This window comes from Chrysemys picta, chromosome 14, assembly GCF_011386835.1.
Source record: "Chrysemys picta bellii isolate R12L10 chromosome 14, ASM1138683v2, whole genome shotgun sequence".
Classification (NCBI taxonomy): Eukaryota; Metazoa; Chordata; order Testudines; family Emydidae; genus Chrysemys; species Chrysemys picta.
Genome location: NC_088804.1, coordinates 40505012 through 40529993, shown reverse-complemented (window position 1 = coordinate 40529993; position 24982 = coordinate 40505012). Strand labels below are relative to the sequence as shown.

The following is a 24982-nucleotide window of genomic DNA, read 5'->3' as shown; positions in this document are numbered from 1 at the left end:
CGGCAGAAATGCTGGAGCCGGCCCTGGCAGCGGCAGGGCTCCGGTGGTGATACTCCGCTGCAGTAGCCAGAGCCCAGGCCCTTTAAATCGCCCCTGAGCGTCGGGGCTCCCAGACGCCTCTGCAGCTGGTAGCGCCGGGGGTGATTTAAAGGACCTGGGGCCTTTAAATCTTGTTTTAAGGGCCCCACCTCTTCCAGTTGAGGCCACGCCCCTCCCGAGGACTCCGACGTACCGGTAAGTCCTTTAACTTACTTTCACCCCTGCCTTTAAACCTCTTTTTACCACCCTATCCCCAGGAGGCAACAAGGCCCAGGGGGAGATGCTGAAGGGATGATCCGCACTGAGATGCGCCAAGTTGCATGTGGAGAGAAGAGCGATTAGATGGGCGATTTTAAAGTGCCCACGAGGGTGCTACAGGGCACCTTACAGAGGCAGTCTCTGCTCTGTACACGAACAGTCCAAGTTTCAGGCACAGGGGGATGAATGGTGGGCAGGAGGAACAGCAACAGGAGCTATGGAATTCCCCGTTCAGATGCAGGCAAGACAAAGAGGTTCTGCCAAGTGCGTTGTCTTTACTAGAAGCTGGCAGGGGTGGGATTTTCCAGGCGTGCGCATCGCCTAGTGCTGCTCCCACTGGAGCCAGCAAGGGTTTTACCTTCACTAGGAGCCGAGTGAGGCCAGCCCCGAGCGCTTTCCGAAAATCCCTCCCCATGTGCTATTGGCTCACTTCCTGCAGGGGCACAAAAGGGGCGGGGCCGGCCTGTAAGGAGGCAGAGACCCACCTGTGGGAGCAGTCCATGAGGCCGGCATCACTGGGAAGCAGCGGCAGATCAGAGCAATGCAACAATAGAGGGGTTCAGATGGGTCCCAAGGGGAGGGCGAAGAGTGAAATTGGATGCTGCGGAGAAAGGGAGGCGGTGATTGTGGGGCTGACAGGCTTAGGAGAACGTTTTCATGGCTGCATTTTGGACAGACTGGAGGGGACGGGGGCGCAATCTCAAGGGAAGGCATGGATTACAGGCACAGCGTGGCAGTCTAGGGGCAACAGCAGGGCGCCTGGGTTGCATTAGCAATGGTGCCTCTAACTCGCGGTGTTCCAGGTCATACATCACACCACGGCCTACTCACCTCCCCCGGCAGCCATGAAGCACGTGGCACAAACAGAGCCTCCAGGTCCCAGGAGAAGAGGAGTTACAGGAGAGGGCAGAGTATCGCTGTTTCACAAGACCAGGGGCGTAGCACCTCCTGCACATGCCTCAGCTGGTACAGATCAGCTCCGCTCCACTGACTTCAGTGGTGCGATACCAATTCACACCAACTGAGGTCCTGGCCCAGAGTTATTTGATGGGGAGACAAAGAAAATAAGATGGGGGGGGGGGCTTCCGTTACCTAACGGTAATCAAAGAATTCACTGAGGACAGTTCTCATTTATGCCAGTGGCCATTTGCGTCATGTTTAGCATTTACGCTCAGTTACACATTATAAACTAAGTAACGCTACTTACATAATACCCAGCAGAGGGTCCCAGAATGCTTTGCAAGCATTCAGTAAGCGTCACAACAGCCTCCAGGGAGATTAGGTTTTATTTGCCCCGTTTGGAAAAAGGGGAAAACGAGGCACAGAGGAGAAGCAATTTACCCAAGATCATAGAGCGAACCAGCGGCAGAGTTGGGGAAAGAACCCAGGTGTCCTCTGCAGTAGGACTTGCTACAAGGCTACAATGCCTTGCGAATTGGGGGCACCGGAATGGCTTCGAAGTGTAGAAGCGTCAGAGAAGCACAAGAACTGGAGGCATTAGCCACTTGCACATTACTGAACAGACAGAAAACAAACAGAGTAAGAGAGGCAGGCGGGAGGGATCAAAAGCCATGGGGTTAAAGCAGTGGAACTAAAAATAGACTCCAGTCTGGCTACTGTAACCATTACAAGCAGTTCGCTTCCATTTTCCAGAACTAGCTCTAGTACATGTGAATGTGTTTATCGGGGAAGGCCCAATCCTATAAAACCTTGCCATAGGAGTAATCCTTACTAGTTTATGAGAAATCTTTCCTCGTGCAAGTGAAGGACTCCTGTCAGGGCTATTGAGTGTAAGAGCCCACTCCTGCTAACTCCCAGTAATCACACGCACTTCAGCAGGGTAACTTGTCTGGGGCCACAGGGACCCTTCTGAGTAAAGGCAGCCCTTATTCTCCATACGCCAATGCTCCCCCATCAAATAAAAAAAAAAAAAAAAACCCACCAGATCACCCCACTTTCCCCCACTAATAGAGTTCTGACCCCCGGGGCCCAATTCCACAAGCTTTACTCACTGGTCTAACTCTTATTTGTATCCCACTGAAGCCAGTGGAGCTACTTGCACCGTTCCTTACTTGCGTAAGGGTCTGCAGAATCAGGCTCGTGAATTATAAAGATATCTAGGCCAAACAAATGAAACACACACACAAAACACTCAGCCCTGAACAACCTCAGTCTAAACAATGTAGAGCACACTTGCTATCTGGCACCATCTATTAGCAATTAAAGAATATCCACAAATCTATATATGATTGTGCTATATTTTTTCCTTTTAACATTTTTGCTACACGTCGCGTAGCAGCCTGGGAGATAGCAATCAAAAAAGAAAAAGTAAGTCAGCCTTCTTCAAACTCATGCAACATCTGTAACTGATAAAAGACACCAAAGAGAAATCTTCTAAATTAAACTTATTTTTTTCCACACAAGCACTCCATAAAATAAGTGTAAATGCAGACCACCCCCATCAGATAATTAAAAAGCCAGCCTTAATCATATTTGCAATGGAACAAATTGTTGGAGCCCTTTCGCCTCCTCTTTTCAGTGTTTGTTATTGTAGCAAATCCTGCTCCAGTCTGGTTGGTAGAGATAAGAAGCCCTTATCTCACTTGGCAATCTTTATCAGTATGGAGATCAGGCCCCAGAGCTTATCAGGAATTCAGATCTACTTAGCCGAGAGCAAACCAGAAAGGGAAAAAACAGGCAGGCCCATGCAATGACTGTGAGAATTTTCACTTCAAGTTAATGTAAAAAAAAATATAATAATAAATAAAAAAAAAAGACACACACAGCCACATCAGCAACATGAGATCAATCTCTTTGTTTATCAGTTTCCCTCATCTAAAAAGCCAGAACTGTAACTACATGAACACACAGCTGCCAAAAGGTTCACTCATTTTCTATATGTGCCCACACTCCCATGTTTGAAGTTAATAAATGTAACAGGCTATCTCGGTTGGAGATCAGCTCCCTGCCTCTTATCAGCCATTCACATCTAACAGCAGAACAAAAGACACACAGAAAAAGAGCAGGCAGCTGCATCTGAGCTCGCTGTATTTTCCTAGGCTTTGATAAATACTGATGGCGGGGGAGGGAGAGAAATACAGCCTTCATCACTAATGGAATCTGATGAATTACCTGATCTGTTGCCACCCACCCCAAAATCTACCCGTCACAGGCACAGCAACTCAAGCAGCACTCAGCAGAAGGATTCTCTCTAAAATTAAATATCGAATGCACAGGGCATGGTCATCAAGTATCTGAACTAGCATCAGTTCCTAGTTACAATCAACTTTTTTAATGCCTTAACTCCACATGTTATCTAAGCATAAGCCAGGCCAAAACTACCATGGGGATAACGAAAGCAGACATTGCTAGCACCTTTCTCTAATGCCCCTTATAGAGCAATTCTAACCGATGCTTCACAGGATGCCTGCCACTAGCCCACTTTTCCCAAAATGTTATGCTGCAAGCCAAGAAGCCGTAGGATTTTGGCCCTTCCTGTCAACTCCGGACTGGCAGGCCAAGGACACAGTTGTTCGCATTGTAGGATTTACGGAGCTTGTTAAATTAAAAAGCATTCAGCATTAAAAAGAAAAAGAAAACCAAACCAACAGTTGGTTAAATATAATCCAGCATCTGATCTTTGTCTTATCACTTTTGGCAATCACATGCGCTCCCCGAGATCTCCCTTCTGAGCTATCTGCATTTCACATCAAGCTGAAAAAAGCAGAACAGAGAAGCACAGAGGAAAAATAAAATAAGCAGATAAGAATCTGGGGGAGGTTTTAATGCTTCAGCTGAGCCGATGTAAGTATAGACTTGATGGAAACGGGTCTCGTTTGTACATTCTAGGAGTCTAGTTACCAGACCCCTGATTCATGCATACTTTTCCCTCCTCAGGAGGGTGCAGTACAAGCAGCAGAAAGCCATTCTCGCAGCACTAGACATCTCTAATGACTGTTTTCATGTTGACACATACAGGAAGGGTTCCAAGCTTTCAGCTTTTAATCAGTTTTGGCCATCACCATCAGCCTGAGATCAGCCTCCCACTTTATCATTTCTTCATATCTCTGAAGAAAGCAGAAGAGGAAGGAGATAGAACAGCCTTCAGTACAGCTAATGCATTCAGAACGCTGCCCATCCTGGCAAACATCACAATCCATCTTCAGATCACCTTTTACTCCTTTATTAAGCAGAGTACGTCTTGCAGAGGTGACAAGAAAGGAGCTGAGAACAAATGCACAACAGTGGTTCACCGAGACCTAACAACTCACGCAGACAAACTGGATGGAAAGTTTAAAATAAAGTCTGGCAACCGATCTATGCTGGAGGACACATTTGCATGCTATTAATATGTACCCTCCTCAGTGGAGTCTTGGCAGACCTGAAGGGCACTCACTTCCTGTCACAAACGAGTGCAGATCCCACATACTGAAATACTTATCAAGAAAAAGATCAGCATTGTTATTTCAGCAGCCGAGTGTTCAATGCAGAGATACTGCCACTAGCTTGTATAGTCACTTCAGCTAATTAAAATGGGATGGTTACATAGGAGTCCAGCCATTTGCTTAATGCCACCAAGAAGGTGATACTTCTTGACCAGCAGCAAGGTTTGCAAAAAGAAAGCAACAGAAGTTGGATGAAACTTTTTTTAAAGTCAGACAGAAGTTGAAAGTAACTATTTTTAACTTCCATAGCTGTAAAGGTCTGGTTCAGCCTTATCAGCAGAATCACCCCAGGCAGGCAAACAGGTAGATGCAACGCAGTATTGCAATTGTTTCAAGAGAAAGATAAAGCAATATTATCACATGATGGCCAATTTTATCCCCAACATCTCTGCCTGATCACCAGTTTAGATCAGGAGAAAAGAAAAAAGTCGCTAAACCTGTCAGTGGAAAAGTTCCAGCAGTTTATAGCATTTCCCAAGAATATGCAACAATAATCTCTTTCATCTTTGCCAGATCTGAAATCAGATTCTCCTTGGTTGATCAATTTGGATCTCGGAAAGAATGATAATCCAGAGGCATTATCATCAGCCAGGGGAAACTTGGACAGAGCCAGAAATACAAAGCAATCCAATGGCAACTTTTAATCAGAACGCTTTATCAGTTCTCCCAAATCTTATCGTGGTTGCAGAATGAGGTGGGATGGACAGGGGCTCCCCACTGTAAAAGGGACGGAAGGTCGGGGGGAATAACCAGGGCACAATTTTGGTTACAAGGTTTGCAAAGGCATTTTTAAAAAAGCAACATGCACAGCACAGTGAGCAGATCTGCGATAAGATGATCCCAGTTAAAGATCTCCCAATACTTTGCATCACATTTTTCAAAAGTCCCCCTCGATGAGGCTTTTTTAGTGCAATGGATGTGAGTCAAACACAGATAAGATCACAATTTCAGACCGTCCCGACAGAGCGATCTTATCAAGATGGGACTTGCTGAATGGAATATTTTAAAGCTTTATCTCAGCTCTGATCAGTTGCGGCTGTATCAGGCTGAAACATCTCTGTGGAAGGAGAGAGAGGGGCAGGGGAAGGAGAAAGGTGTGTGTGTGTGGGGGGGGGGGGGACGGAAAGAAAATAAATAGGCAACCCGGACACAAACTTCTGTAACCACATGCAGAAATCCTGACCAGCCTAATTGGACCATGCAGTGCCAGCAGTACACACACACACACGCACACACACACACACTACAACTCTGCCCTGTGTGGATATTAGATTACAGGTCCCTGTGCAAACAGCCAGCCCTGCAGCACACCGCCAGCACCCACGGAGGGGAGGCAAGAGGTGATGTGGAGAATGCAGGACGCCCAGAGGAGCACACGAAAATGCACCGGAGGGAAGGGTCGGGGAGAGGAGGAAAGTGACAAAGACTAGACCCGAGCGGGGTCTAGACCTGCCAGGTTCACTAGGGATCAGTCCCACCGGAGCCGCCTCTCCTAAATTCGCCTCCTGATTGTCAGGGCTGTCGCCGCTCCGCTTGTTAGAGGCTTGGGAATCTCGTGGTTTAACGACCCCCGACACAGCCCCCAGCAGCTCTGCGTGGGGCAGTCGGAGGACAGGCTCCCTTCGCCCAGGGAAGTGAATCGGGGCACGGTCCGTGTAGGAGAGTCTGGGAAACAGACCAGCGGTGGGAAGAGAGATCCACGGGCACCCGCAGCTGTTGCTGGGGGGGGGGGGGGTTGGAAACCCTTTGCAAGGGATTGGGAAGGGGGAAGGACCCAGGTGTATTGACAGCTGGTGACTGGGGGGAGGGGCGACCCAGGGTCACTAACAGCTGGTGGCTGGGCGGGAGGGGAAGGGGCGACCCAGGGGCACAAACTGGCGGGGGTGGGACTCAGGCTCCCTCTCTCGAGGGAAGGGGGGGGGCAAAGTTTGGCACTCACGTTTGATCTGCCTGGGGTTGCTCTGTTTCCTCCTGGACATTGCTCGGCGGTCAGCGTGCCCGGTCCCTCCTCCGGCTGCTCGGACGGCGGCAGGTCGATGGCCACTCGGGAGGGTGGCAGGCACCCGGCTCTCATGCCCGCCAGGCGCTCCCAGGGCTGGGGAGGGAGGGTGCGGAGCCCCGGCGCGGGGAGACGGGCCCCGGGCTCCCAGCTTGTGTCTCGGCACCGTCCCGCTGGCGGGGAGGGGGGAACCCGGGCTCCCACCGGCGGCCGCTAGGGTCCGACTCGGGTTTTTCTCAATGGAACCTGAAATGTATCAAACCCGCTGAACGTTCCATTCGGGGCGGGGCTTTCCCCGGCCGCTCGGAACGGCGGCCGCCCATAGGCCGCCGCCCTCCCGCTGGGCACGCCCACCGGATGGGGTGGACACGCTGTGGCGGGGTGGGCGGGCTCTGGGGCGAGGCGGGGGGGGAGCCCTGCAGCCGGAGCGGAGGGGATGCTCCAATGGAGAAACGGGCGGTGGGGGGCCGAGGAGGGCGCGGGCGATCCGCTGGGCAGTCCGAGCCGTGGGAGAAGAAAGCGGGCTGGGTGCCTAGGCTAGGAAGCCGCAGGTGCCCCAGGGGATGTTGGGGGGGGGCTGGGATGGGAGTCTGGGGAGTTCCGGGGTGTTCCCCCCCACATCAGTGACAGTGGAGCTTAACAGCAAGGGCGAAATATTCTGTGATGCCTGAAGTAATTGGCACCACCATCCACCAAAGACTAAATGCCCCCTCCCCTTCTTGTTATAACCCTTGTCCTCTCTCCCTGTCCCCTTCGCTTGCTCATCATCCTCCCTCATCTAAGATTTGGATTGTCAACTCTTTGCAGTAAGTCCCATGGCCCAGATTCCATTGAAATCAATGGGCGATAGGTGGGTTCCGGGCCTATGTCTGGCGTTAGCTCCACAGCCTGGCACATCCAACCAATGCTGATACATCGTTTTTGTCTCAGATCAGTTGTTTATCTGCCATTGTTCAGAATTCAGTTATACCATCCAAGCCTTAAGGGCTGCGAACTACTGTAGGCTTGTCTGTGCCTCTCCCACGGATTTATACTTGCAGTAGCCGTAGGAGGTAAGGAAGCACTATTGCTTTCATTTTACACATGGGAAACTGAGGCACGGCAAGGCAACATGACTTGTTCAAAGTCACACAGTGAATCAGTGACAGAGGTGGGAACAGAACGCAAGAATTCTGACTCCCAGGCCTGATCAAACCACTCGAGCAAGTGAGATTTTAGCCCGGCAAATAGGAAACCCTATTTTATATAACTTGCTTTAGCTTGAGAAAAGGAAAGGTTAAAAAAACCTGGGTATGTTTAGTCTTGAGAAAAGAAGACTGAGGGCGGACCCTCATAAGAGATTTCAACTATATTACGGGCTGTGATCAATTGTTCACATGTCCACTGAGGGCAGGACAAGAAGTAATGGGCTTAACTGCAGCAAGAGAAATTTAGGTTAGATTTAGGACAAACTTTCTAACTATAAAGATAGTTACGCTCTGGAATAAGCTTCCAAGGGAGGTTGTGGAATCCCCTCATTGGAGGATTTTAAGAACAGGTGGGACAAACACTCGTTTACTTGGTCCTGCCTCAGCGCCAGGTTCTGGACTTGATGACTTCTCAAGGTCCCTTCCAGAGCGACATTTCTGTGATTCTATGAAACGAACCTCCCCAAAGCCCTAAGCATACGTACAATACAATTCAAAACCACATTTAAAAAAAATTCAGTCCAGCCACTGCCTACATCCCCTAGCCTTTTCTGATTATTCCCATATCCAGCAATTACCCTTTTCAGCTTACTGTGTCTCTCTGCAAACAACTCTAAATACACCAAGAGGTTGAAAAATAAAATTCTGTTGTACAGGGAAAAAACGTCATGGTCTACTCATTGTGTGAGCCTTGTGTTGCAACAGGATGCACAAGGGGAAAGTGACCAATTACCTCCTAAAACACACAGCAAAGTAACTACAGGCTGAGCCCAGATGTTCATGTGTTCCCAGAGCTCAGATGCCAGTGCTGTCCGGAAATAGCTGTGAGCTGGGTTAGAGAGCATTCTGGGTAACAGGCATGCAAATGAGCACCCAGTGCATCCCATTTTCCTTTGAAATTCCTGTCCCTGGCATTGCTGCTTGCAAGCAGCCTTTGAACTGGAGTCAAATTCAGCATATTCAACAGACATGCTTCGAGGGCCTTTTGGGAGTTCTCACTTCAATCATCAGTGAGGTTGGCTCCTGGCTTTTGGGGTATATATGGTACAGCTATGCGCACAATGGTAATCTTGCAAGCAGATGACAGGGTATGTGGATTCCTGGCATTATCGGAGAAGAACTGAAAGACTGTAGTCACTGCTATCTCCAGTCCAGCATGCAAATGCTCAGCACGGCAAGACTTGCTGACATTGATCAACGCTCTTCTTTTTTTTTTTTTTAAGGGTTTTTAATTAACATCCTGTTTCAATAATGAGTTTTAAGCACCACATGATTCCAGGAAGGAGGTCAAGCTCGCGGTGAGGATGTCAGAATAAATTAAGTTAGGAATTAGGAAGAGGTCCAAGGGGCGGAGGGAGATCTTGCTGTGGAGAATGGTTCACGGCCACTGCAGTTGTCAATTCTGCTACCAAATTGGTAGGGGCCAGTCACCCTAAGCAGCCTGGGCAGCACATAGTCAGTGTTTGTCTATATTATTCTGCACATTTCAGTTCAGTTTCTTGTCTTGCTGGTTGTAGGTTCCCATTAAACTGCAGGGTTGATAGATCTCCTTCCAGTTCAGGTAGGTTCTGTGGTCTCGATCCCGCCACAACTTACACACAGCAGTGGGGCTACTCACGTGTGTCGAGTTGAGCACATGTGTAAATCTTTGCAAGATTGGGGCCCATGTGAGCTTCTCACACGTGGGGCTCGATTGTCCTCTGCACCAGCTCATTATCAATCAGGCGTAACGCCACCAAAGGCGGGGGGCGTGAGGTATAATGGCGAAAGGGAGAGGAGAATCAGGCCATCCTCTTTAGAAAATTCTATTTAGCATCTTTACTTTGTATCAGAAGGGGCTAGAATCTCTCTACAGCCGCGGTGTCAGACCTTCGGAGCACCATGGTGAAGGTAAGGAGCATACTGGAAGGACGGAAGCCCAATTGGCAGTGGCCAATTTCCATATACATTTAGATAATTTCAGAAATAAATGCACAAAGGTAATATTATTTACTGAGCACCTCGCCTGGTTGCTTACGCTTGTGTCTTCCCTGACAGACGATGAGAGAAATTGCTTGGTTGAGTACAACAGAAACAAAAACCACGCAGCTGCTGAGGTTTGTGTTCATACAGCAGTATGTGAGAGACAGAGAGAGAGAGAAAGAAAGGGGAGGTACCTTTATCAATTGGGGAAAAGTCTGGGTTCCCACAGACAATACAGCAAATGCATATAGACCATGGACCAAATTCAGTATACACTCTGGTCTAAATACAGTGTAACTCCACTTACACCAGTGCAAAGTGAACGCAGAAAGTGTGTCGCTTATCTATATTTTCCTTTTCACATAGACACGAAACTCTTCCACTTTCGGAACTGTTTTGGTTCAGTCACAACAACCTGAGAAAACACAAGCGACCTTAACCAAGGATGAGGACAAGGCTGAGGCTAATCAGATACAAAGTGCTGGCTCTGGGGCAGAACTGCAGGGATAAATGGCTTCAAGGAATCTGTGCTGTTTGGACTGCCACAGCATGGGCCTACTTCTACCAGCCGTGAGCGAAGGGAGGACCAGCTGAGGGTCGAAGGTGAGTGTAAGACAGGGTTTCCATTATATCTTCTACTGTTATTTTGGCCCGGATCCTGGAAAGACTTGTGCACATGTTTAACTTTACTACTTGGAGCAGGCCCATTGATTTCACTGTGATCACTCATGGTAGTAAAGTTAAGCATGACTTTGCAGGATTGCGGCCTTGCTGCCTTCTCGCCCATGAGTGTATATTAATTGGAGGTTGATAGGCTAAACATTTGCCCTACTGGTCATTCTGAACCTGTTTTCAAAATCCATGCATTGTGGCTTTTCTTTCCAAAAATAACCACTTCCTTGTTACTGTTGGGGGGCTTGTTCTTTGTTTTAAATCAATGGCAACCGTATCGATGAGCAACCCTATAATAACAAAACAGCCACAGAGCTCTGCCGTCAGAAGCATCCCTACAAAAACAAAACACAATGTGGAGCTCAGCATGCGTGAACAATGCTGTAATTGTGAGTCAATGTGCACTGCCCCGTGCTTGTGGGTGACCCTACAATAACAAACCAGTCCTAAAATCCTCAACCAGTGTGAATCCATCCCAGTACTCACAAGCAACCCAACAATGACAAACCAGAGCATGTCACCTGGTACTCCCGAGAGCAACCCTGCAATGCCAAACCAGTGAGCGTGCACCATGGAGGAAAGCACACCCTGACATAATGAAACAGGTTTTATTCCTTAGAATTGTGCATTCCTTGCCAGGGGCCTTTTAATTGGCCCAGCTCACTTTTGGCATCACACCAAGGCCTATCAGCTCCCCAAGGCCTATGAATCTGCAGCTGTTTTGGACAAGTGCCTCTTACCAGAGCCAAAGTCCAAATCCTGGGGGTTCTGCATGACTGTGATAGACCCCCTCCAACCTCTCGTGTTCCCAAACCCCTCTGACTCCCGGCACCTAATGGGGCTCAGGCAGGGTAATCTCCGTGCCAGTCTCCGCAGCGGGCGGCCCAGTCCTGCCAATGGGCCATAGCAGCTAACGGGTTCCAATTATGTTTATCAAGGCGCAGATGATCTTGCAGACTTTGAGGCTGAGCATTCACTAGGGGCAGTAACCACAGATAATGGTTCTGACAGCAAGGCTAGCTGCAGTGTGTGTGTGTGTGTGTGTGTGTGTGTGTGTGTGTGTGTGTGTGTGTGTGTGTGTGTGTGTGTGTGTGCACGCGCGCGCGTTTTTCCCTGCTCAAGTCATGTTTGCAGAGAGATTGTTATAATGTAACAGAATAAATAGAATGTTTTCCAGAGGAGTGAATTACATGCCTGCCGTGCAGAGATAATATGCAACCAGCCCTGGTTCCCATTGTGCGGGAGGTGACATCTTTTTATGGAGCTGTGTACATTTGTATTAGTGCCAATTAATCTGTAGTGATATTATTAGCGACACAGAGCGAGCGAGCGAGAATATGTTGGTGGAGGAATGTAACTGGAAAGCCCAGCGGAGGCTGCGCCTCAGACATGTTCAATGGGGTGCGGGGGGCGGCCAGGCGGAGAGCCCCGGGTAGATTTTGGAACGCCGACCCGCACTGATTTGGATTGGACATTTAAGAGAGGCACCCAATGGGGCCATAATAACATGGTGGCATGTGGCAGGCCTCACCCATGCAGAACATGCTGAATATGCAGTGAGGTCACTGTAACAGTCTCCCCTCCCCAGGATTCTTCCCATGAGCCCCAAAGCTGCAGATCGTGTATTTACACAGGGTCATTCTCTCTCTCTCTCTCTCTCTCTCTCTCTCTCTCTCTCTCTCTCACACACACACACACACACACACACACACACGTTCAATTCAGAATCGCCAAAAAACTCCACGGCCAAAGAGTGATGTAGAAAGTGCTGCCACCTTCTGGCCAGGCTATTTTTGATTCGTGTGTGAGATTCATCCAACAGCCCTGGTTTGTTCCTAAAGGCCGGACAATTCCCTGCCAAACAATTAATTGTAGTTCAGAGGCTTTTAAAATGGTTTAATCCGAATTTGCAGTGACTGCCTCCAACACCTTTTATCACCTGGGCACAAATCGGTTCCATTTACGCCTCTCCTAGGTCAAACGCAGCCCGAAGAAAGGCACGGCTGTGTGCCAGTGCCGATGCCAATGGGATGCTCTGTAGAGACAAGAGATGGTAAGTTCCTTGGACCAGAGCCGTGTCATCTTATATGGTTATAAAGTGCCCAGCATAACGGGGGCCCAATCCGAATTGGTGGCTCTGCCGTCTGCCACAACATCTTTATTTATAATAAGCGAATTCTTCCTAGGGGAAAAAAACCCCAATCCCTCTCTGGCCTTTTAACATATCCCACTTACAAACATCCACTGGGTGCTATGGGTTCTTAGACGCCGATCTATGATCATAAAAAAACAGAAAGGTTTCAGGTAAAACCAAAAAACAACGAACATGACTCTGGCCTGTATTAAAAGAGCGGTTGCAGCATCTGTATTGGTTAATGTACTGACACAAGCTAAACCAGTGACACAACGTTGTACCAGTGTAACTGCGTCTGCACTGGAGGGTAATGCTGTTTCAACTAAGTCAGTACAAAAATGGTGCTTCGGCAAGCCCTCCGTAATACCAGCCTGCCAGCCCTAGGATTCTTCCCATGAGCCCCAAATTAAATTAAATTTAAATTAAATTATTGGAGATATCCTATCTCCTAGAACTGGAAGGGACCTTGAAAGGTCATCGAGTCCAGCCCCCTGCCTTCACTAGCAGGACCAAGTACTGATTTTGCCCCAGATCCCCAAGTGGCCCCCTCAAGGATTGAACTCACAACCCTGGGTTTAGCAGGCCAATGCTCAAACCACTGAAGCTGCAGACCGTGTATATCTGGAATAAACGACACTGACATCTAGGTTGGCAGCCTGTTACCCCACTGGAATTTGACCAGGAAACGGGGGTAACAGCTCAAACTTTGGGGGGAAAGTCCCAGGGGTTTCTTTAATGACCACATTCAAAGTTCTCAGGTTATTGCCATCTGCAAAAGCTGGCAAGCCCACCAGTGCAGCGTCTCCTGACGATCTTCGGGGGCAGGAGTTCACTACTGGCTCAGAGGCCAAAGTGACACCACTTCCCGCAACACAGAGGTTTCCTTTGTCGTCTCCAATCCAGCTACTGACCTGACCAGACCTGATGCGCGACCGGCTGAGATCACAGCCAGAGGTGGTATGGCTGAGGGGCTACAACCAACATCCACGGGGAGTGCCACAGCTTTCACGCTTTCCTCTTTATCTCACTATTTCTTCCTGAGATGCTCTGTAGCACCAATGTGCAGCAATGGGGCTCCCTAATTGATTCCCGGAGGGATTTGCAGGCATTTCTGCCCTACAGCAGATTGTCCCTTCACTTCTAAATGCTGTGATCACCAAAGGCAACTCGCGCTCACTCTCATATTCTGCCCATCAACTTCCCCCCTTCTCTTGCAATCCTTGCAAACAACCTCCTCCTCTCCTGGTGCAACCTCAGTGACATCTCCCTGTACGTTAAATGAAGATGCATTAGCAACAATGAGGTGAGACGTGTTCCCCTAAGAGTACGAGCGTAATTAATCACTGGAACAATTTACCAAGGGTCGTGGTGGATTCTCCAGCACTGACAGTTTTTAAATCAAGATGGGATGTTTTTCTAAAAGATCTGCTCCGGGAATTTGGAGCAGTTTCAGGGCCCGAGCTATACAAGCGGGGGAGGGGGAGCAGACTCGATGATCACAGTGGTGCCTTCTGGCCTTAGAATCTATATGTGGGTATGTGAGTGTGTGTGTGCACGCGCGTGTGTAGTTTGCTGTTACTAACGTTTAGCTCCACAGCCTAAGCCATACAGAATGGGCGGCTGCATGCCTTTTGTCTTGGAGGTGATTTATGACTATGATCATAGAGTCAGACTGTAGATGCTAGAGATGGAAGAGACAGGCTCATTCCGAGAGGCAGATGATGCTATTCAAGTCCAGGCACTACATCTCTCTTGGCAGGATAGTCAGAGGTGTGGAGGGTTGATGATTTGCATTGACGCTAATGAGAGTTACGGGTGCTCACTCACATCGCTTAGGCCAGCTGTAAATGACCAGCGATGGCCAGCTCCGATTTTCTTTGTGTGTGTAGGGGGAATGGGAGATAGATTAACCATGACTAATTTGGAATGACAGCCCATTTTTAACTCTAGAATATATTTAGTCTCCTAAAAAAACCCCAACCCTTTAGCCTTTGATGGCAGCTTCATGCCCATGGTACCTCTGGTCATACCCAACGCATCATGGAGAAGCTTAAAGCCCTAAAGCTAGAAGAGTTAGGCATGTGGCTTAGAAGCCAGGTCAGCTGAATTGTGTGTGCACTGTTGGAGCAAACAGCTGCTGTGGGAAGTACTGGATTTGCAAGGGAGCACATACAGCAAAAAATAAAACAAAATACCCTGATGGAGATTCTCACAGTTAAATCCTAGCCAGCCTGCTTGGGTGCTACTCATAGGACTTTTTATTCAAATGTTTGCAAACATTTGGCTGTGCTGAGCAAGGTGTTATGCATGAGAACGGCGGTGGAAAGGAAACGCAGCATGAACATTTTGCACCCAAAACGTTCAGGCGGCCATTTTGACATCGCTTTGGCTCTGCGCAGTCGCTCTGTCGCCCATTCCGAACGTTCACCGATGACGTGTGAACAGGAGAAGGGCCCTCCCTGTTTGTTTTCATCCCCTGAGCTTAGGTCAAATGAATCAAACAACAGATATGCAACGTCGCCTGCCATGGGTGACCAATCACACAGTGCGAATGAACATCGACCAGTTCACAACTGAACCAGAAGCCAGTGTTCACTTGTGTGAAATATTTGGCACAACGGTTGTGAACAGCAACAACCCCCTGTAAAGATCACAATCAGGTTGTGGACAGAAAAGCGGGCTGCATTGGTCGATTCAATTAATTGCGGTGCCTAATTTGCTCAGGCATTAAACTTTTCCAGCTGCTTTCCTGAGTTCTCCGTGCAATGAACATAACATCCGACAGCATTCGTTTCCCTTTGTCTTCTAAAAAGGAAAAGAAGAGAGGGGTTTATATGCCCTGCAAGAGAGATGGATCTCAGCCCAGGGGCACTGAGAATGCTGGCTACATGCCATCCTCTGCCTCTGCGTGTGCCCTCCAGCGATCAGCCCTGCACAGGTCTTGGGGCTCAGACGTTATCTACAGCCGTGAGTCCTCACCAGTGCCAGGGGAAATCCCAACTCAACTTAGTGCTGACTGGGGCAGCATCCCCACCCCTCCGCACTGCAATTCCCCCCTGAGGAGGGTTTCAGTAGCACTGGTATTTAGGGAAGATCATGGCTGCCTGGCTCCCTCGGGACTAGAGGGGCCAGGGAGGGGTTGTGGCAATGTGGAGGTACAGGGCTTCTCCAGACAGACCTGGGCTTTGCTCAGTCTTAGGAGAATCAGCCTGAATCCCTGGCCCTGTAGGGCCCGGAGAGGGTGGCACCCCCACCAACCTCCCCAGACAGGAGGATGGCAAGGGAAGGCTTCACGTGCAAATCCATAAAGTTTCCAAAGTGGGAATAACCCACTAAGAGAACAATGCAGCACAGCCCCTTCCCCCATAGTACTGGTGCGCACGGTTGCCAGCGTTCACACGGTAAATAAGCCCCCCCGACTTTCACAATAAGCCAAAAATCAAGCTAATCCCATTTCAAAACAAGGCCAAAACAAGCCAGTCCCTAAGAACCCCAACACTCTGCGTGCAGTCTGGGGCTGGGGTGGGCCTGCTGTGCACCCCTGGCTCTCTCCCCCCCTTGCCCCTGCTTGCCGGGAGCTGATAAAAAAAAAAAGAAGGAACAAGCTACAACAAGCCACAAGCCAAAAACTAGCCAACAAGCAACTCACAAGCTAATTAAGCCAAAAACAAGCCCAATTTCTGCATTTTTCCCCGCAGGTTTGGCATGTCTGCTGGCGCGTTGTCTCACCTGGCTTTTGATTGAACCCAACTTCCAAAACAATACAGCATGCAAAATCCTGGGCTGGATTGTCCACTGGTGTAAATCAGGAGAGCACCAGTGGAGTTGGGGGGCAGATCCCCAGCGGGTCTGAATCGGCGCAGCTCCCGTTGTAGTCAATGGGCCAGATCCCCAGCAGTGTAAGAGTCAATGGAGCTCCATCAATCGACCCCAGCTGAGGATCAATGAAACTCCCCTGATTGACACTAGGTGAGGATCTGCCCCTCTGCCCCTAGTTACAGATACTGTCCAGTCAGTGTCTCCTATGTCTGCTCAGATCTGAACCTCATCTGACCTCCCAATTACACCTATAGTGTCTCTTCCCACACACAGCCTCTTCCCCTGCCTTCCCCGACTTAAGTCTCTCTTCTCCCTGGGTAGCCGCTGCGCAGCTAGAGTTAATCTTTCGCTGCAAAAAGCAAACCAGCTTTTCCTTTCTCATTGGAATTACGTTGGTGGAGGCCTGCAGTCTTCCAAGTGTCAAACGCGCCAGAGCTGCTCGGTGATAATGCAGGTCTCAGCAAACTCCAGGGCTTCAGGAAGCTGAGTCTGACTGATGGACAGGGGGGTTGCTTTTTCCCAGGCGAGAGCGCTGAGCTCGGAGGCTCCCCCGCTCCCGCAGGGGTCCTGCCGCGCTTCTTATTATGCACAAGTCATTTTCTGAGCTGAAATGTGAGGGGCGCTCAGGTTGCACGGCTCAGAGGAGACAAAAATGACACATTTTGCCTGCAAAAGGGAAAGTGGGAAATCAGGTATCTCCCCATCTGTGAATACTTCCTTGTCTCTTGCCCAAAAGCCAAGTCACAGAACCAAAACCTACCTGAGCATAAGCGGTTTGCTGTCCCCGGGGCACGGCAGGGGTCAGAGCTATGGAAGGGAGGAGGCAGATAGATCAGATTCCCACGCTGCTAATGCTGTCCTGAATGGCAGTTACTAGTGGTCCGGATCCAGACTCGGTGGGCTCAGTTTTGCTCAGCTACACTTTGCAATGAAATCCTGTGCTGCAGATGACAGGTACAATTAGTACCAGATCAGTCACACACCGACACTGAGAGGACAGGACTAGAACGCCGGGCCTTTAGCTCCAAACCCGCAGGCACCTGCTACTGGCACTAAAGGAGCGCCCTGTTCCTGGGCCGTGCTGCCAGGGTCCAGGTTTTTAAAGAGTTTAAACGTCGCGGCGGTCAGCGATGCAACGCCCAACTGATTTAGGAGCCTAAATCATTTTCAGAAGCCATTTGATCCCATCCACTGTCAATGAGACGTTGGCTCCTAAGCACCTCAAACCCTTTCGAAACTGAGGCTTAGGCTCCTAAATCACGTAGGCGTTGCAACGCTGACTGCAGCAACACCTCAATGCCTTTGAAAATCGGGGCCTAGGTCACTCACCCTTGCTGCGGGGCAGTCACTGGAGGGCCATGTGACATGCCCCGTCCCTCCCCGCCCAGAGGCAGACGCCAATCTTATAGCACAGACAGCTCTTCTGCCCAGGTAGGACGGGGGCCAGTGCCGGTACATTAAGACACATGCAATTCCACTGAAATAAGTTAAGTGCAGGTTGGCCTTAACTGACTTCTTAGAGGCCCTTTTAATTATTTTGTCCTGGGAGGTGGGTTCCCCTGTAGCAAACGCTCCAAGCCAAAGGGTGTTTCTAAACCAGAACAAGAGCTGGCCGGGCTGCACATCAGCCCCTTTTCTGCAGCTCCCGGCCTGCGGCGTCTTTCCGCGGCACTGATGGGCTTTAGAGAGCGCTAGGGAGGGTGGGCCCATGCGGGCGAGACTGTTGTTGACTTGCCGCTGAGCTGTCTAATGTGCGGAATCATTCCCACTCTGCTAGGGAAGAGATGCTTTGTTTAAGGCCAGAATGAGTGAGGACAGATGGCACCAAGCCAGCTGTCTCATCCCCTTGAGCGGAGCCAGTGTCACGGGGAGCTAGTGGCCAGTCTTGGTCTCGTTAAAAAGAAAAAGTGACTTGTGGGCATTTAGGAGGCCTTGACTCATCCTGTCCTTTTCCCGTCTGGTCGTAGATAGAAGTCCTGCCCAGCACAATACCTACATCATCATCGGGGGCAGAGCCAACCGGGGCAACAGCTGTCTGAAGACGACGGCTCAGGGATGGATGATATTTTTGCTCCGAAGACCCCCAGGCCTAAGAGATCCGGGAAGGAAGAACTCCTGCCCTCCGACCCCCAGTAAAAGATTTGAGGTGGGGCAGACTATGGAAGGAAGGACAAGGGTAACAGTAACAACGGCCCATGGTTATTTAGGCCAGCTACATGCAGAACCAGACTCTGCAGTCCTTAGTGAGGCTGGGTACCGCCTCACTCTGCACATTGCTCCCCAGAGAGTAAGGTACCACCTAGTAAGTCAGGGTGGCTTTAGGGAGGCTGAACAAAACGTCCCCTTGGAGACAATCAGAACGACATAGAATCATAGAATCTCAGGGTGGAAGGGACCTCAGGAGGTCATCTAGTCCCACCCCCTGCTCAAAGCAGGACCAATTCCCGACTGACCAACAGCATCAAACCCTGACGCCTCCGTGCCCTGCAGCTAAACCTGTTGCTTTCCGCCGAGCTGTTTTTGAGGCCCTGCCATAAAGAATCTGGAGGAGGAAGAAAAATGCAAGAGCAAACAGGAATGAAATATTCCTCTCTCCGGTGGGTTTGTAGCCCGGGTGAAATATAGTCGAGACAAAGCATAAAAGTCCCATTTCCAACTCTATAATATTTCCTGCCAAAACCAACTAAAACGTGCTGCTCTAAATTTTCTGCAAAATTCTTCTGAGGTTATTTTTCCCTTAAATTAAGCCATACTAATTATTTTCAGCCGGCTTTATCTCCACTCTGCAACACACCAGGAGGGTGCAGGCGGCAAGCATTTTAAGCCTCCATAAACAAAAGAGTAGTTTGGAAAATAATTCTATCAATTAATCAAATTAATCCTGCAGTTTTAGTTACAAGCCCCAAGTGGCAGGGATTCTAGCCTGCGGTTATGAGCTATCTCTCATTGACAGCGTTTAAATGTTATGATTGCAACAGTAATTAAAGAATATAATATGCTCACGCTTTGTGCCAGCCTCCTACCTTCAGACCTCACTGCTGTGCAGGCAGAGGTCACCTTGAGGACAAACTGATACTGACCAAGTTGTGCCAGATGCGTCCCCCTCCCTCACGGACAAGACACCGGCATCGTTTCACTTCATTACCTTCCAAGCTCTGAAATGCAGTAGCATCTTGTTGATCTGCATATCGCTAAACCTCATAAACTATGCAAAAACATTGGGGGGCTCTTTGCAAACGGTTCAGAGATTTTAAAGCCAAATCAGCTCGTGGGATTATCTAGTCTGATCTCCTGTATAACAGAAGCCAGAGAATTTTATGCCGTTACCCCTGCATTGAACCCAGTAACTTGAGTTTGCCTGAAGTGTATCTTCCAGAAAGGCTCCAGTCTAGATTTTAAGCCATCCAGAATTGGAGAATCTCCCACCTCCCAGCAGACAATGCAGTGAGTTTCTCCTGTGTCTCAGGTTTCATTACATTTCCACAATAGACCACGATGACATCATCAGACATTCAAACTAAAGTGCACTTGACCAAATGATATGAACAAAGGGGTTCTAAGGTGCATGGGCCTGGCTCTTTGTGTTGTTTTTGTTGACCTGCTTGTTAATTTGCCAAATTCATTCATTTGTAGTCAGTGTCCGAGTCATCAGCGACGGCGTGCTGCACAACCAGGGAAATACTGCCAAACTCCCCTGCGATGTCCTACTGATGAAGTTTAAAGGCCACCTCTGGCCAGCTCTGCACAAGAATACAGGTCAGGATTCCCCAGCTTGGTGTTAGTAGAAGGACCAGCCATCCCAAACCTGAGACTCAGATATGGGCCAGTTCTCCGGAACCTGGTGGTAGTATGGCTCAGCGGTCCAAAACCTAATGTTAAGTAACCATAGACAATATATCTCTAACTGCCATCTAAGTAACATTGTTGTTATATGTTGGACTGGTATGAATCATACATGACTATGTATGATCATTCCATACACATATATGTAACTTACATACCTGATAAGCTAGCACACATGAGGCACATTGGCCCTTTCCATATGGATTGAGCCCCCCAAGCTTGGTGGTGTTCACATGCGGGCTTTGATTTGACCCTGACAGAGATCTGAAGCCCAGAGTCAGAGATCTGGTTTTGTTCCACATCTATTCATTTCTGCATTTGCGGCAGTAGGTTCTCTCAACCCCCTTTCTCCTCCCAACCCCACCTTGTGCAAACTGGCCTGGCAGCAGCTGGTTGCTCTAAGTGTCTCTGGGAAGATGTGATCATTCGCTGATCTGATCATGCACCAGTACACCTGTGACTGTTCACTGCATTATCAGTTTCAATGGGATCTGCGCATCTAAATCCAGGAGGCAGCTTTGAAAACTTCAGACTTCATGCATCATAAGCCCTATTCTTTGGGCTCTGGGGAACACACCTATATGAACAGTGTGTAAAGCCATCAACCAGACACTGTCCCACTCTTCTCAGGAACCAATGTTGCTATGAGGCTCCCTTCCCGTTTTAGAAAAAATGCTGGCAACTCCCATTCGTGTTGGGGATTGGGCTGATGGGCTGAACATTAACTGATGTGAACTACCTGTCTGGCAGCTACCATATTTCATGTTACTTGGACAGCTCCCAGTGATACCCCCAAGTGGGGGAAACATCAACATGATGGCATGTCCTTGAATTCCACTCGCAGCCTGTTCCCTGGAGTTGTGGGGGTCACAGTGCTCAACACATGGGGCTCATGGCTCTGCAATATCAGGAGAGGCATGGTACAATGTCAGAGCAAGACAGCTGCAAGTCAGGAGACCTGGGTAATGCTCCTTGCGCTTCCATTGACTTGCTGCGTGATCTGGGACAAGTCACTTACTTAATCCTTCTGACCTTCAGTGACCGCTGCTATTTCAGTCCAACCATGACCTGTAACCTCCTCTCCCCTCTACTGTTCACTATTGCAGTCACCCACCCAGCACTGCCAGTTCATCTCCTTCCCGACCAACAGTCCCCTCTGCCACTCCGGAACTGGCCCCCTCCTTTCTCAGCTCTGCAGGTGCCCCTCAATCTTGGCCTGCAGCCCCTTGCTATTCCAGCCCTGGGATCAGCTACATAGCTGATTCATTTCCATACTGTCTAGGGGAGGATTTTCTAGAGAATTCATTACCAGGCAAATTAAGGCTGCTCCATGAGGTCCCTACTGGACTTAAGGAATCTTCTGCTCTTTTCCTCTTCCTGGTAGAGAGGCACTGTCTGGGACAGACACGGCTCTGTCTTGTCTTTCCCTCTCCTTTATTCATTTGGCTGGGGTGGAAATGCTCAACCCATAGGCAGACCCTGCTCACCCACCAATGATTTGTCTCGCACCCCTAGCCCGAGCTTGGGGAGCTGCACGGCTCCAGAACAGGTTTATTCTACAGGCTCATGGCTGGAGAGGTGATCCCTGCGGTGGCTGTGTCCTGACCCACTCCAGACTTTGAAGATGAGGACAGACGGGCTGTGGCAGTGGGCTGGGTGCCGGCGGCAGCATCGGAGCGCAGGGGTGATGGGCTCACAGCAGCCTGCCCCAATAAGGAGGCTGGCAGCGACATTCTGTGCAAGCGGTAGCCTCTGCTTTGCTGCACCCCGCCAGCCCCAGATACAGCGAGTTACACTAACCTGGTCCAGAGGTGATGAGTGCCTGGATCATTGTGGCCGTATCCCCATCCCGGAGGAAGGGCGGACATTCCCTAGCCAGCGGGAGGTGGAAGGATATTTGACCATTTAAGCTAAGTGCTGACCGAAGCAGGACGCTGGGGCTTTGCACCACTTAGACAAAGGGGTAGCAGGCATCCTCGAGGGAAGGCGAGGACAATGACCTGGCCAATTATTCCAAATTTCCCATTACACAAAGTTTCCCATGATTTTGGTCTTGCCTGGGTTGCCTTTAAACCAGCTGCTTTTTATCCAGGTAGCTCTCTCCTTTGGGCATTGTGACTTCCTTGTGATGGTGTTGGTTGCATCCATGGCAGAAGAGACACTCAGCTGGGTGAAACAGGTGCACTGCTGGAAGAAGAGTCCATGGAGAGTAGCAAGATGCCCAGTGATCTTATGTGGCTATGGAAGCAACTGGAGGCAACCATATCGCTCCATTGCATGCTGCAGATAAAGGACGTCAAGGGTGAAAAGCAGTTGCCCATCACCACATTTTGGGTCATGACGGAATGACTCAAGCCAGTGTAGTACTTCAGCTACATCACGTCAGCCGGGCAGCAGTACACCGTGGCCGAAAGTCAAGTAGGATGAGCATTGAGTTGTGGCCTCCATCCATGGCCATGAGGAGGCTGTCTTGGAACTACGAAAGCTGACCTGGGCTGAAGCTCGATTGGGAGGCATCCAGGATGCTGGTAGCGGTCACACATTGTTGTCACACCTTTCTCAATGACTTTGCCTAGGAATGGGAGGTCTGACACTGGGCAATAGTGGGAGAGCTTTTCTGCACCTAGCATTGGCTTTAGAGGATCAGGTGTGTTTCTCAAACAGGGCCACTTCTCGGCAGGTGGGACTGATCCCGTCTGTTAGGAGCAGACAGAGTGGGTCTCTGCTAGCCGTCATGGCTCTGCTGCAGCTCCATTACCTCTCAGGGCTTCTAGCACTTCATTCTGGGTGACCAGGCTGAGATACGGCTGGAGGGGGGGGGGAGTGCAATGATACCCGCTAGGATATAATGACTAGCGAGGGGTGAACCTCAGAAGGGTCATTTTAGTTTGAGAGAAGCACGCAGACATTTAGATGCTGCTTAGTCTAACTTACTGGGTCTGCAAAATTGGCCGGGGATGATCACGTGGTTTCACAAGATTCCAAGCGCCTACTTCCGCCAGTGCAGCTGGGTGACCTGTGGGAACGTATTCTTGTCTTGCTGCAGGTCAGATTCTTGATCCTACTAAAAGTGCAGTGGAGTGTGAAAGTGAAAAAATGAGACAAAAGCTAACTGTCCTCACTTATCTGATCTCAACCGGTTTGGCCACCTGCGAAAATGACCAGGGCAGTCAAAATCCTCATGTTTCAAGGCATAAGCTATGGGTCAGGCAGAAATTCTCTTGTGCCCCTTCTGGTATTTCAGACACAGGTGCATTATGGGGGATTTTTCCTGAAGCATCTGCCATTGCTGGAAATAAGATATCAAGCTAGATGACCCATTGGTGTTCTGGTGTAGCAGTTCCTATGGACACCACATCACAGTTCTAGTTACTGAACTCAGGGATACCATGGTCATGAATGGGGGGCACATAAACCTACCTACATACATGGGGCCACGTCACACCGTGATTTCGTGCATGTAAACGGTGGCTGTAGAGTCAGGTACAGTCAAGGTGAAGGAAGCAGAAAAAAGACACAGGAGCATTAAAAACATAGGACAAAATAGACTTTCTTTTAATTTGAGGTCCCATAAAAACGGCAATAATTTAGGTAATCAGTTGACGATAATATAATTGCCAGCTAAAGCAAAACCCCCAGCACTAGAATAAGCCTTTATCCAATGAAAGGAAATCTTCTCAGGCTGGTAGTGGGCTCTGCCTAGAACCGAGCTTTCCCAGCAAACCTTTGCCTATGTTAACGTCCCAGGTTACACTAAATCACTGGAGCAGGCTTTTGTCTAAGGCGAGCTTCCCAACTGACCTCCAACTTTGAAATCTACAGCCACCTCTCTCGGAGCTAGGCTTCTTGCCCGGAGTGCATCACACAGGCCTCTGGTCAAGTCAAGCTCCCACGCTACACTGACTCTTTTAAAGTTGGGGCAAATTTTATAGCTCTTTAACCCAATCCCAACTAATCTCCAGCCAATCAGTAATCACCCTCAGTGACGGTCCTCTCCTCACAAGCCAGAAAGGCCTCTGTGGGTCGGCCACCTTCACAGTCTCGCTGCTCGCTTCCCAGGACATCTTATCAAACCTCATCTTGAATCCTGGCAGCGATGGTGCCGTTATGGACCAGGCAGCACGGCCCAGTGGACAGTGCACTAAGCTGCCTGGCTCCTAGTCCCAGCTCTGGCACTGACCTACAGGATATGACCTTGGATAAGTCTTGGCCCCTTTGTTTCCCTATGTGCAGCAGGACGAGAACTGAACTTACCATTTCTGGGTAAATGCTTTGAGAGGTTTGGATGACAAGCACAATAGGTGAGATAAGTGTTATTTAAAAACTCCCCTCCAGCAACTAGAGGAATGATGGCCTAGTAGTTAGAGGCTTGGAGCCTGAGAGATGCAGGTTCAATTCCGTGCTCCACCCTACAATGCCTTGTGTTCTTGGACAAGTCACTCATCTCTCTATGCCTTAGTTTCACCATCTTTTAAAGGGGGATAATGGCACTACCTTACCACAAATGGGGTGCTGTGAGGACAGATACTGTGGTAATGGGGCCACCTTAATAATAAAATAATAATAATTAAGGGAGATATCCCATCTCCTAGAACTGGAAGGGACCTTGAAAGGTCATTGAGTC

The 24982-nt window shown here is 49.4% G+C and overlaps 1 protein-coding gene and 1 long non-coding RNA gene across 6 annotated transcripts in view; one reads left to right on the top strand and one right to left on the bottom strand.

Moving 5' to 3' along the window:
• Positions 1-7042, bottom strand: part of ZFPM1 (zinc finger protein, FOG family member 1) — a 127507-nt gene extending 120465 nt beyond the window's left edge. Inside the window, exons 1-2 of one of the 4 annotated variants that reach the window (XM_065567322.1) lie at positions 6682-6821; positions 783-898 (exon numbers count right to left, since the gene is read on the bottom strand). In XM_065567322.1, the coding sequence (XP_065423394.1) occupies positions 783-810 (28 nt within the window). In that variant the 5' untranslated portion in view covers positions 811-898; positions 6682-6821. Of the gene's footprint in view, positions 1-782; positions 899-6681 lie in introns of those variants that run through there. The other 3 variants (XM_042852091.2, XM_005292237.4, XM_065567323.1) reach the window with 3 other exon arrangements.
• Positions 7043-7252: 210 nt separating this feature from the next.
• On the top strand, positions 7253-19846 carry LOC122173901 (uncharacterized). 2 transcript variants are annotated; one of them, XR_010592623.1, is made up of 5 exons: positions 7253-9489; positions 10257-10493; positions 12538-12615; positions 15510-16665; positions 18483-19846. It is a non-coding gene; the product is annotated as an uncharacterized LOC122173901 (long non-coding RNA). The 2 variants fall into 2 exon arrangements; XR_010592622.1 differs by having other exon boundaries at positions 7253-10493.
• Positions 19847-24982: the final 5136 nt, after the last annotated feature.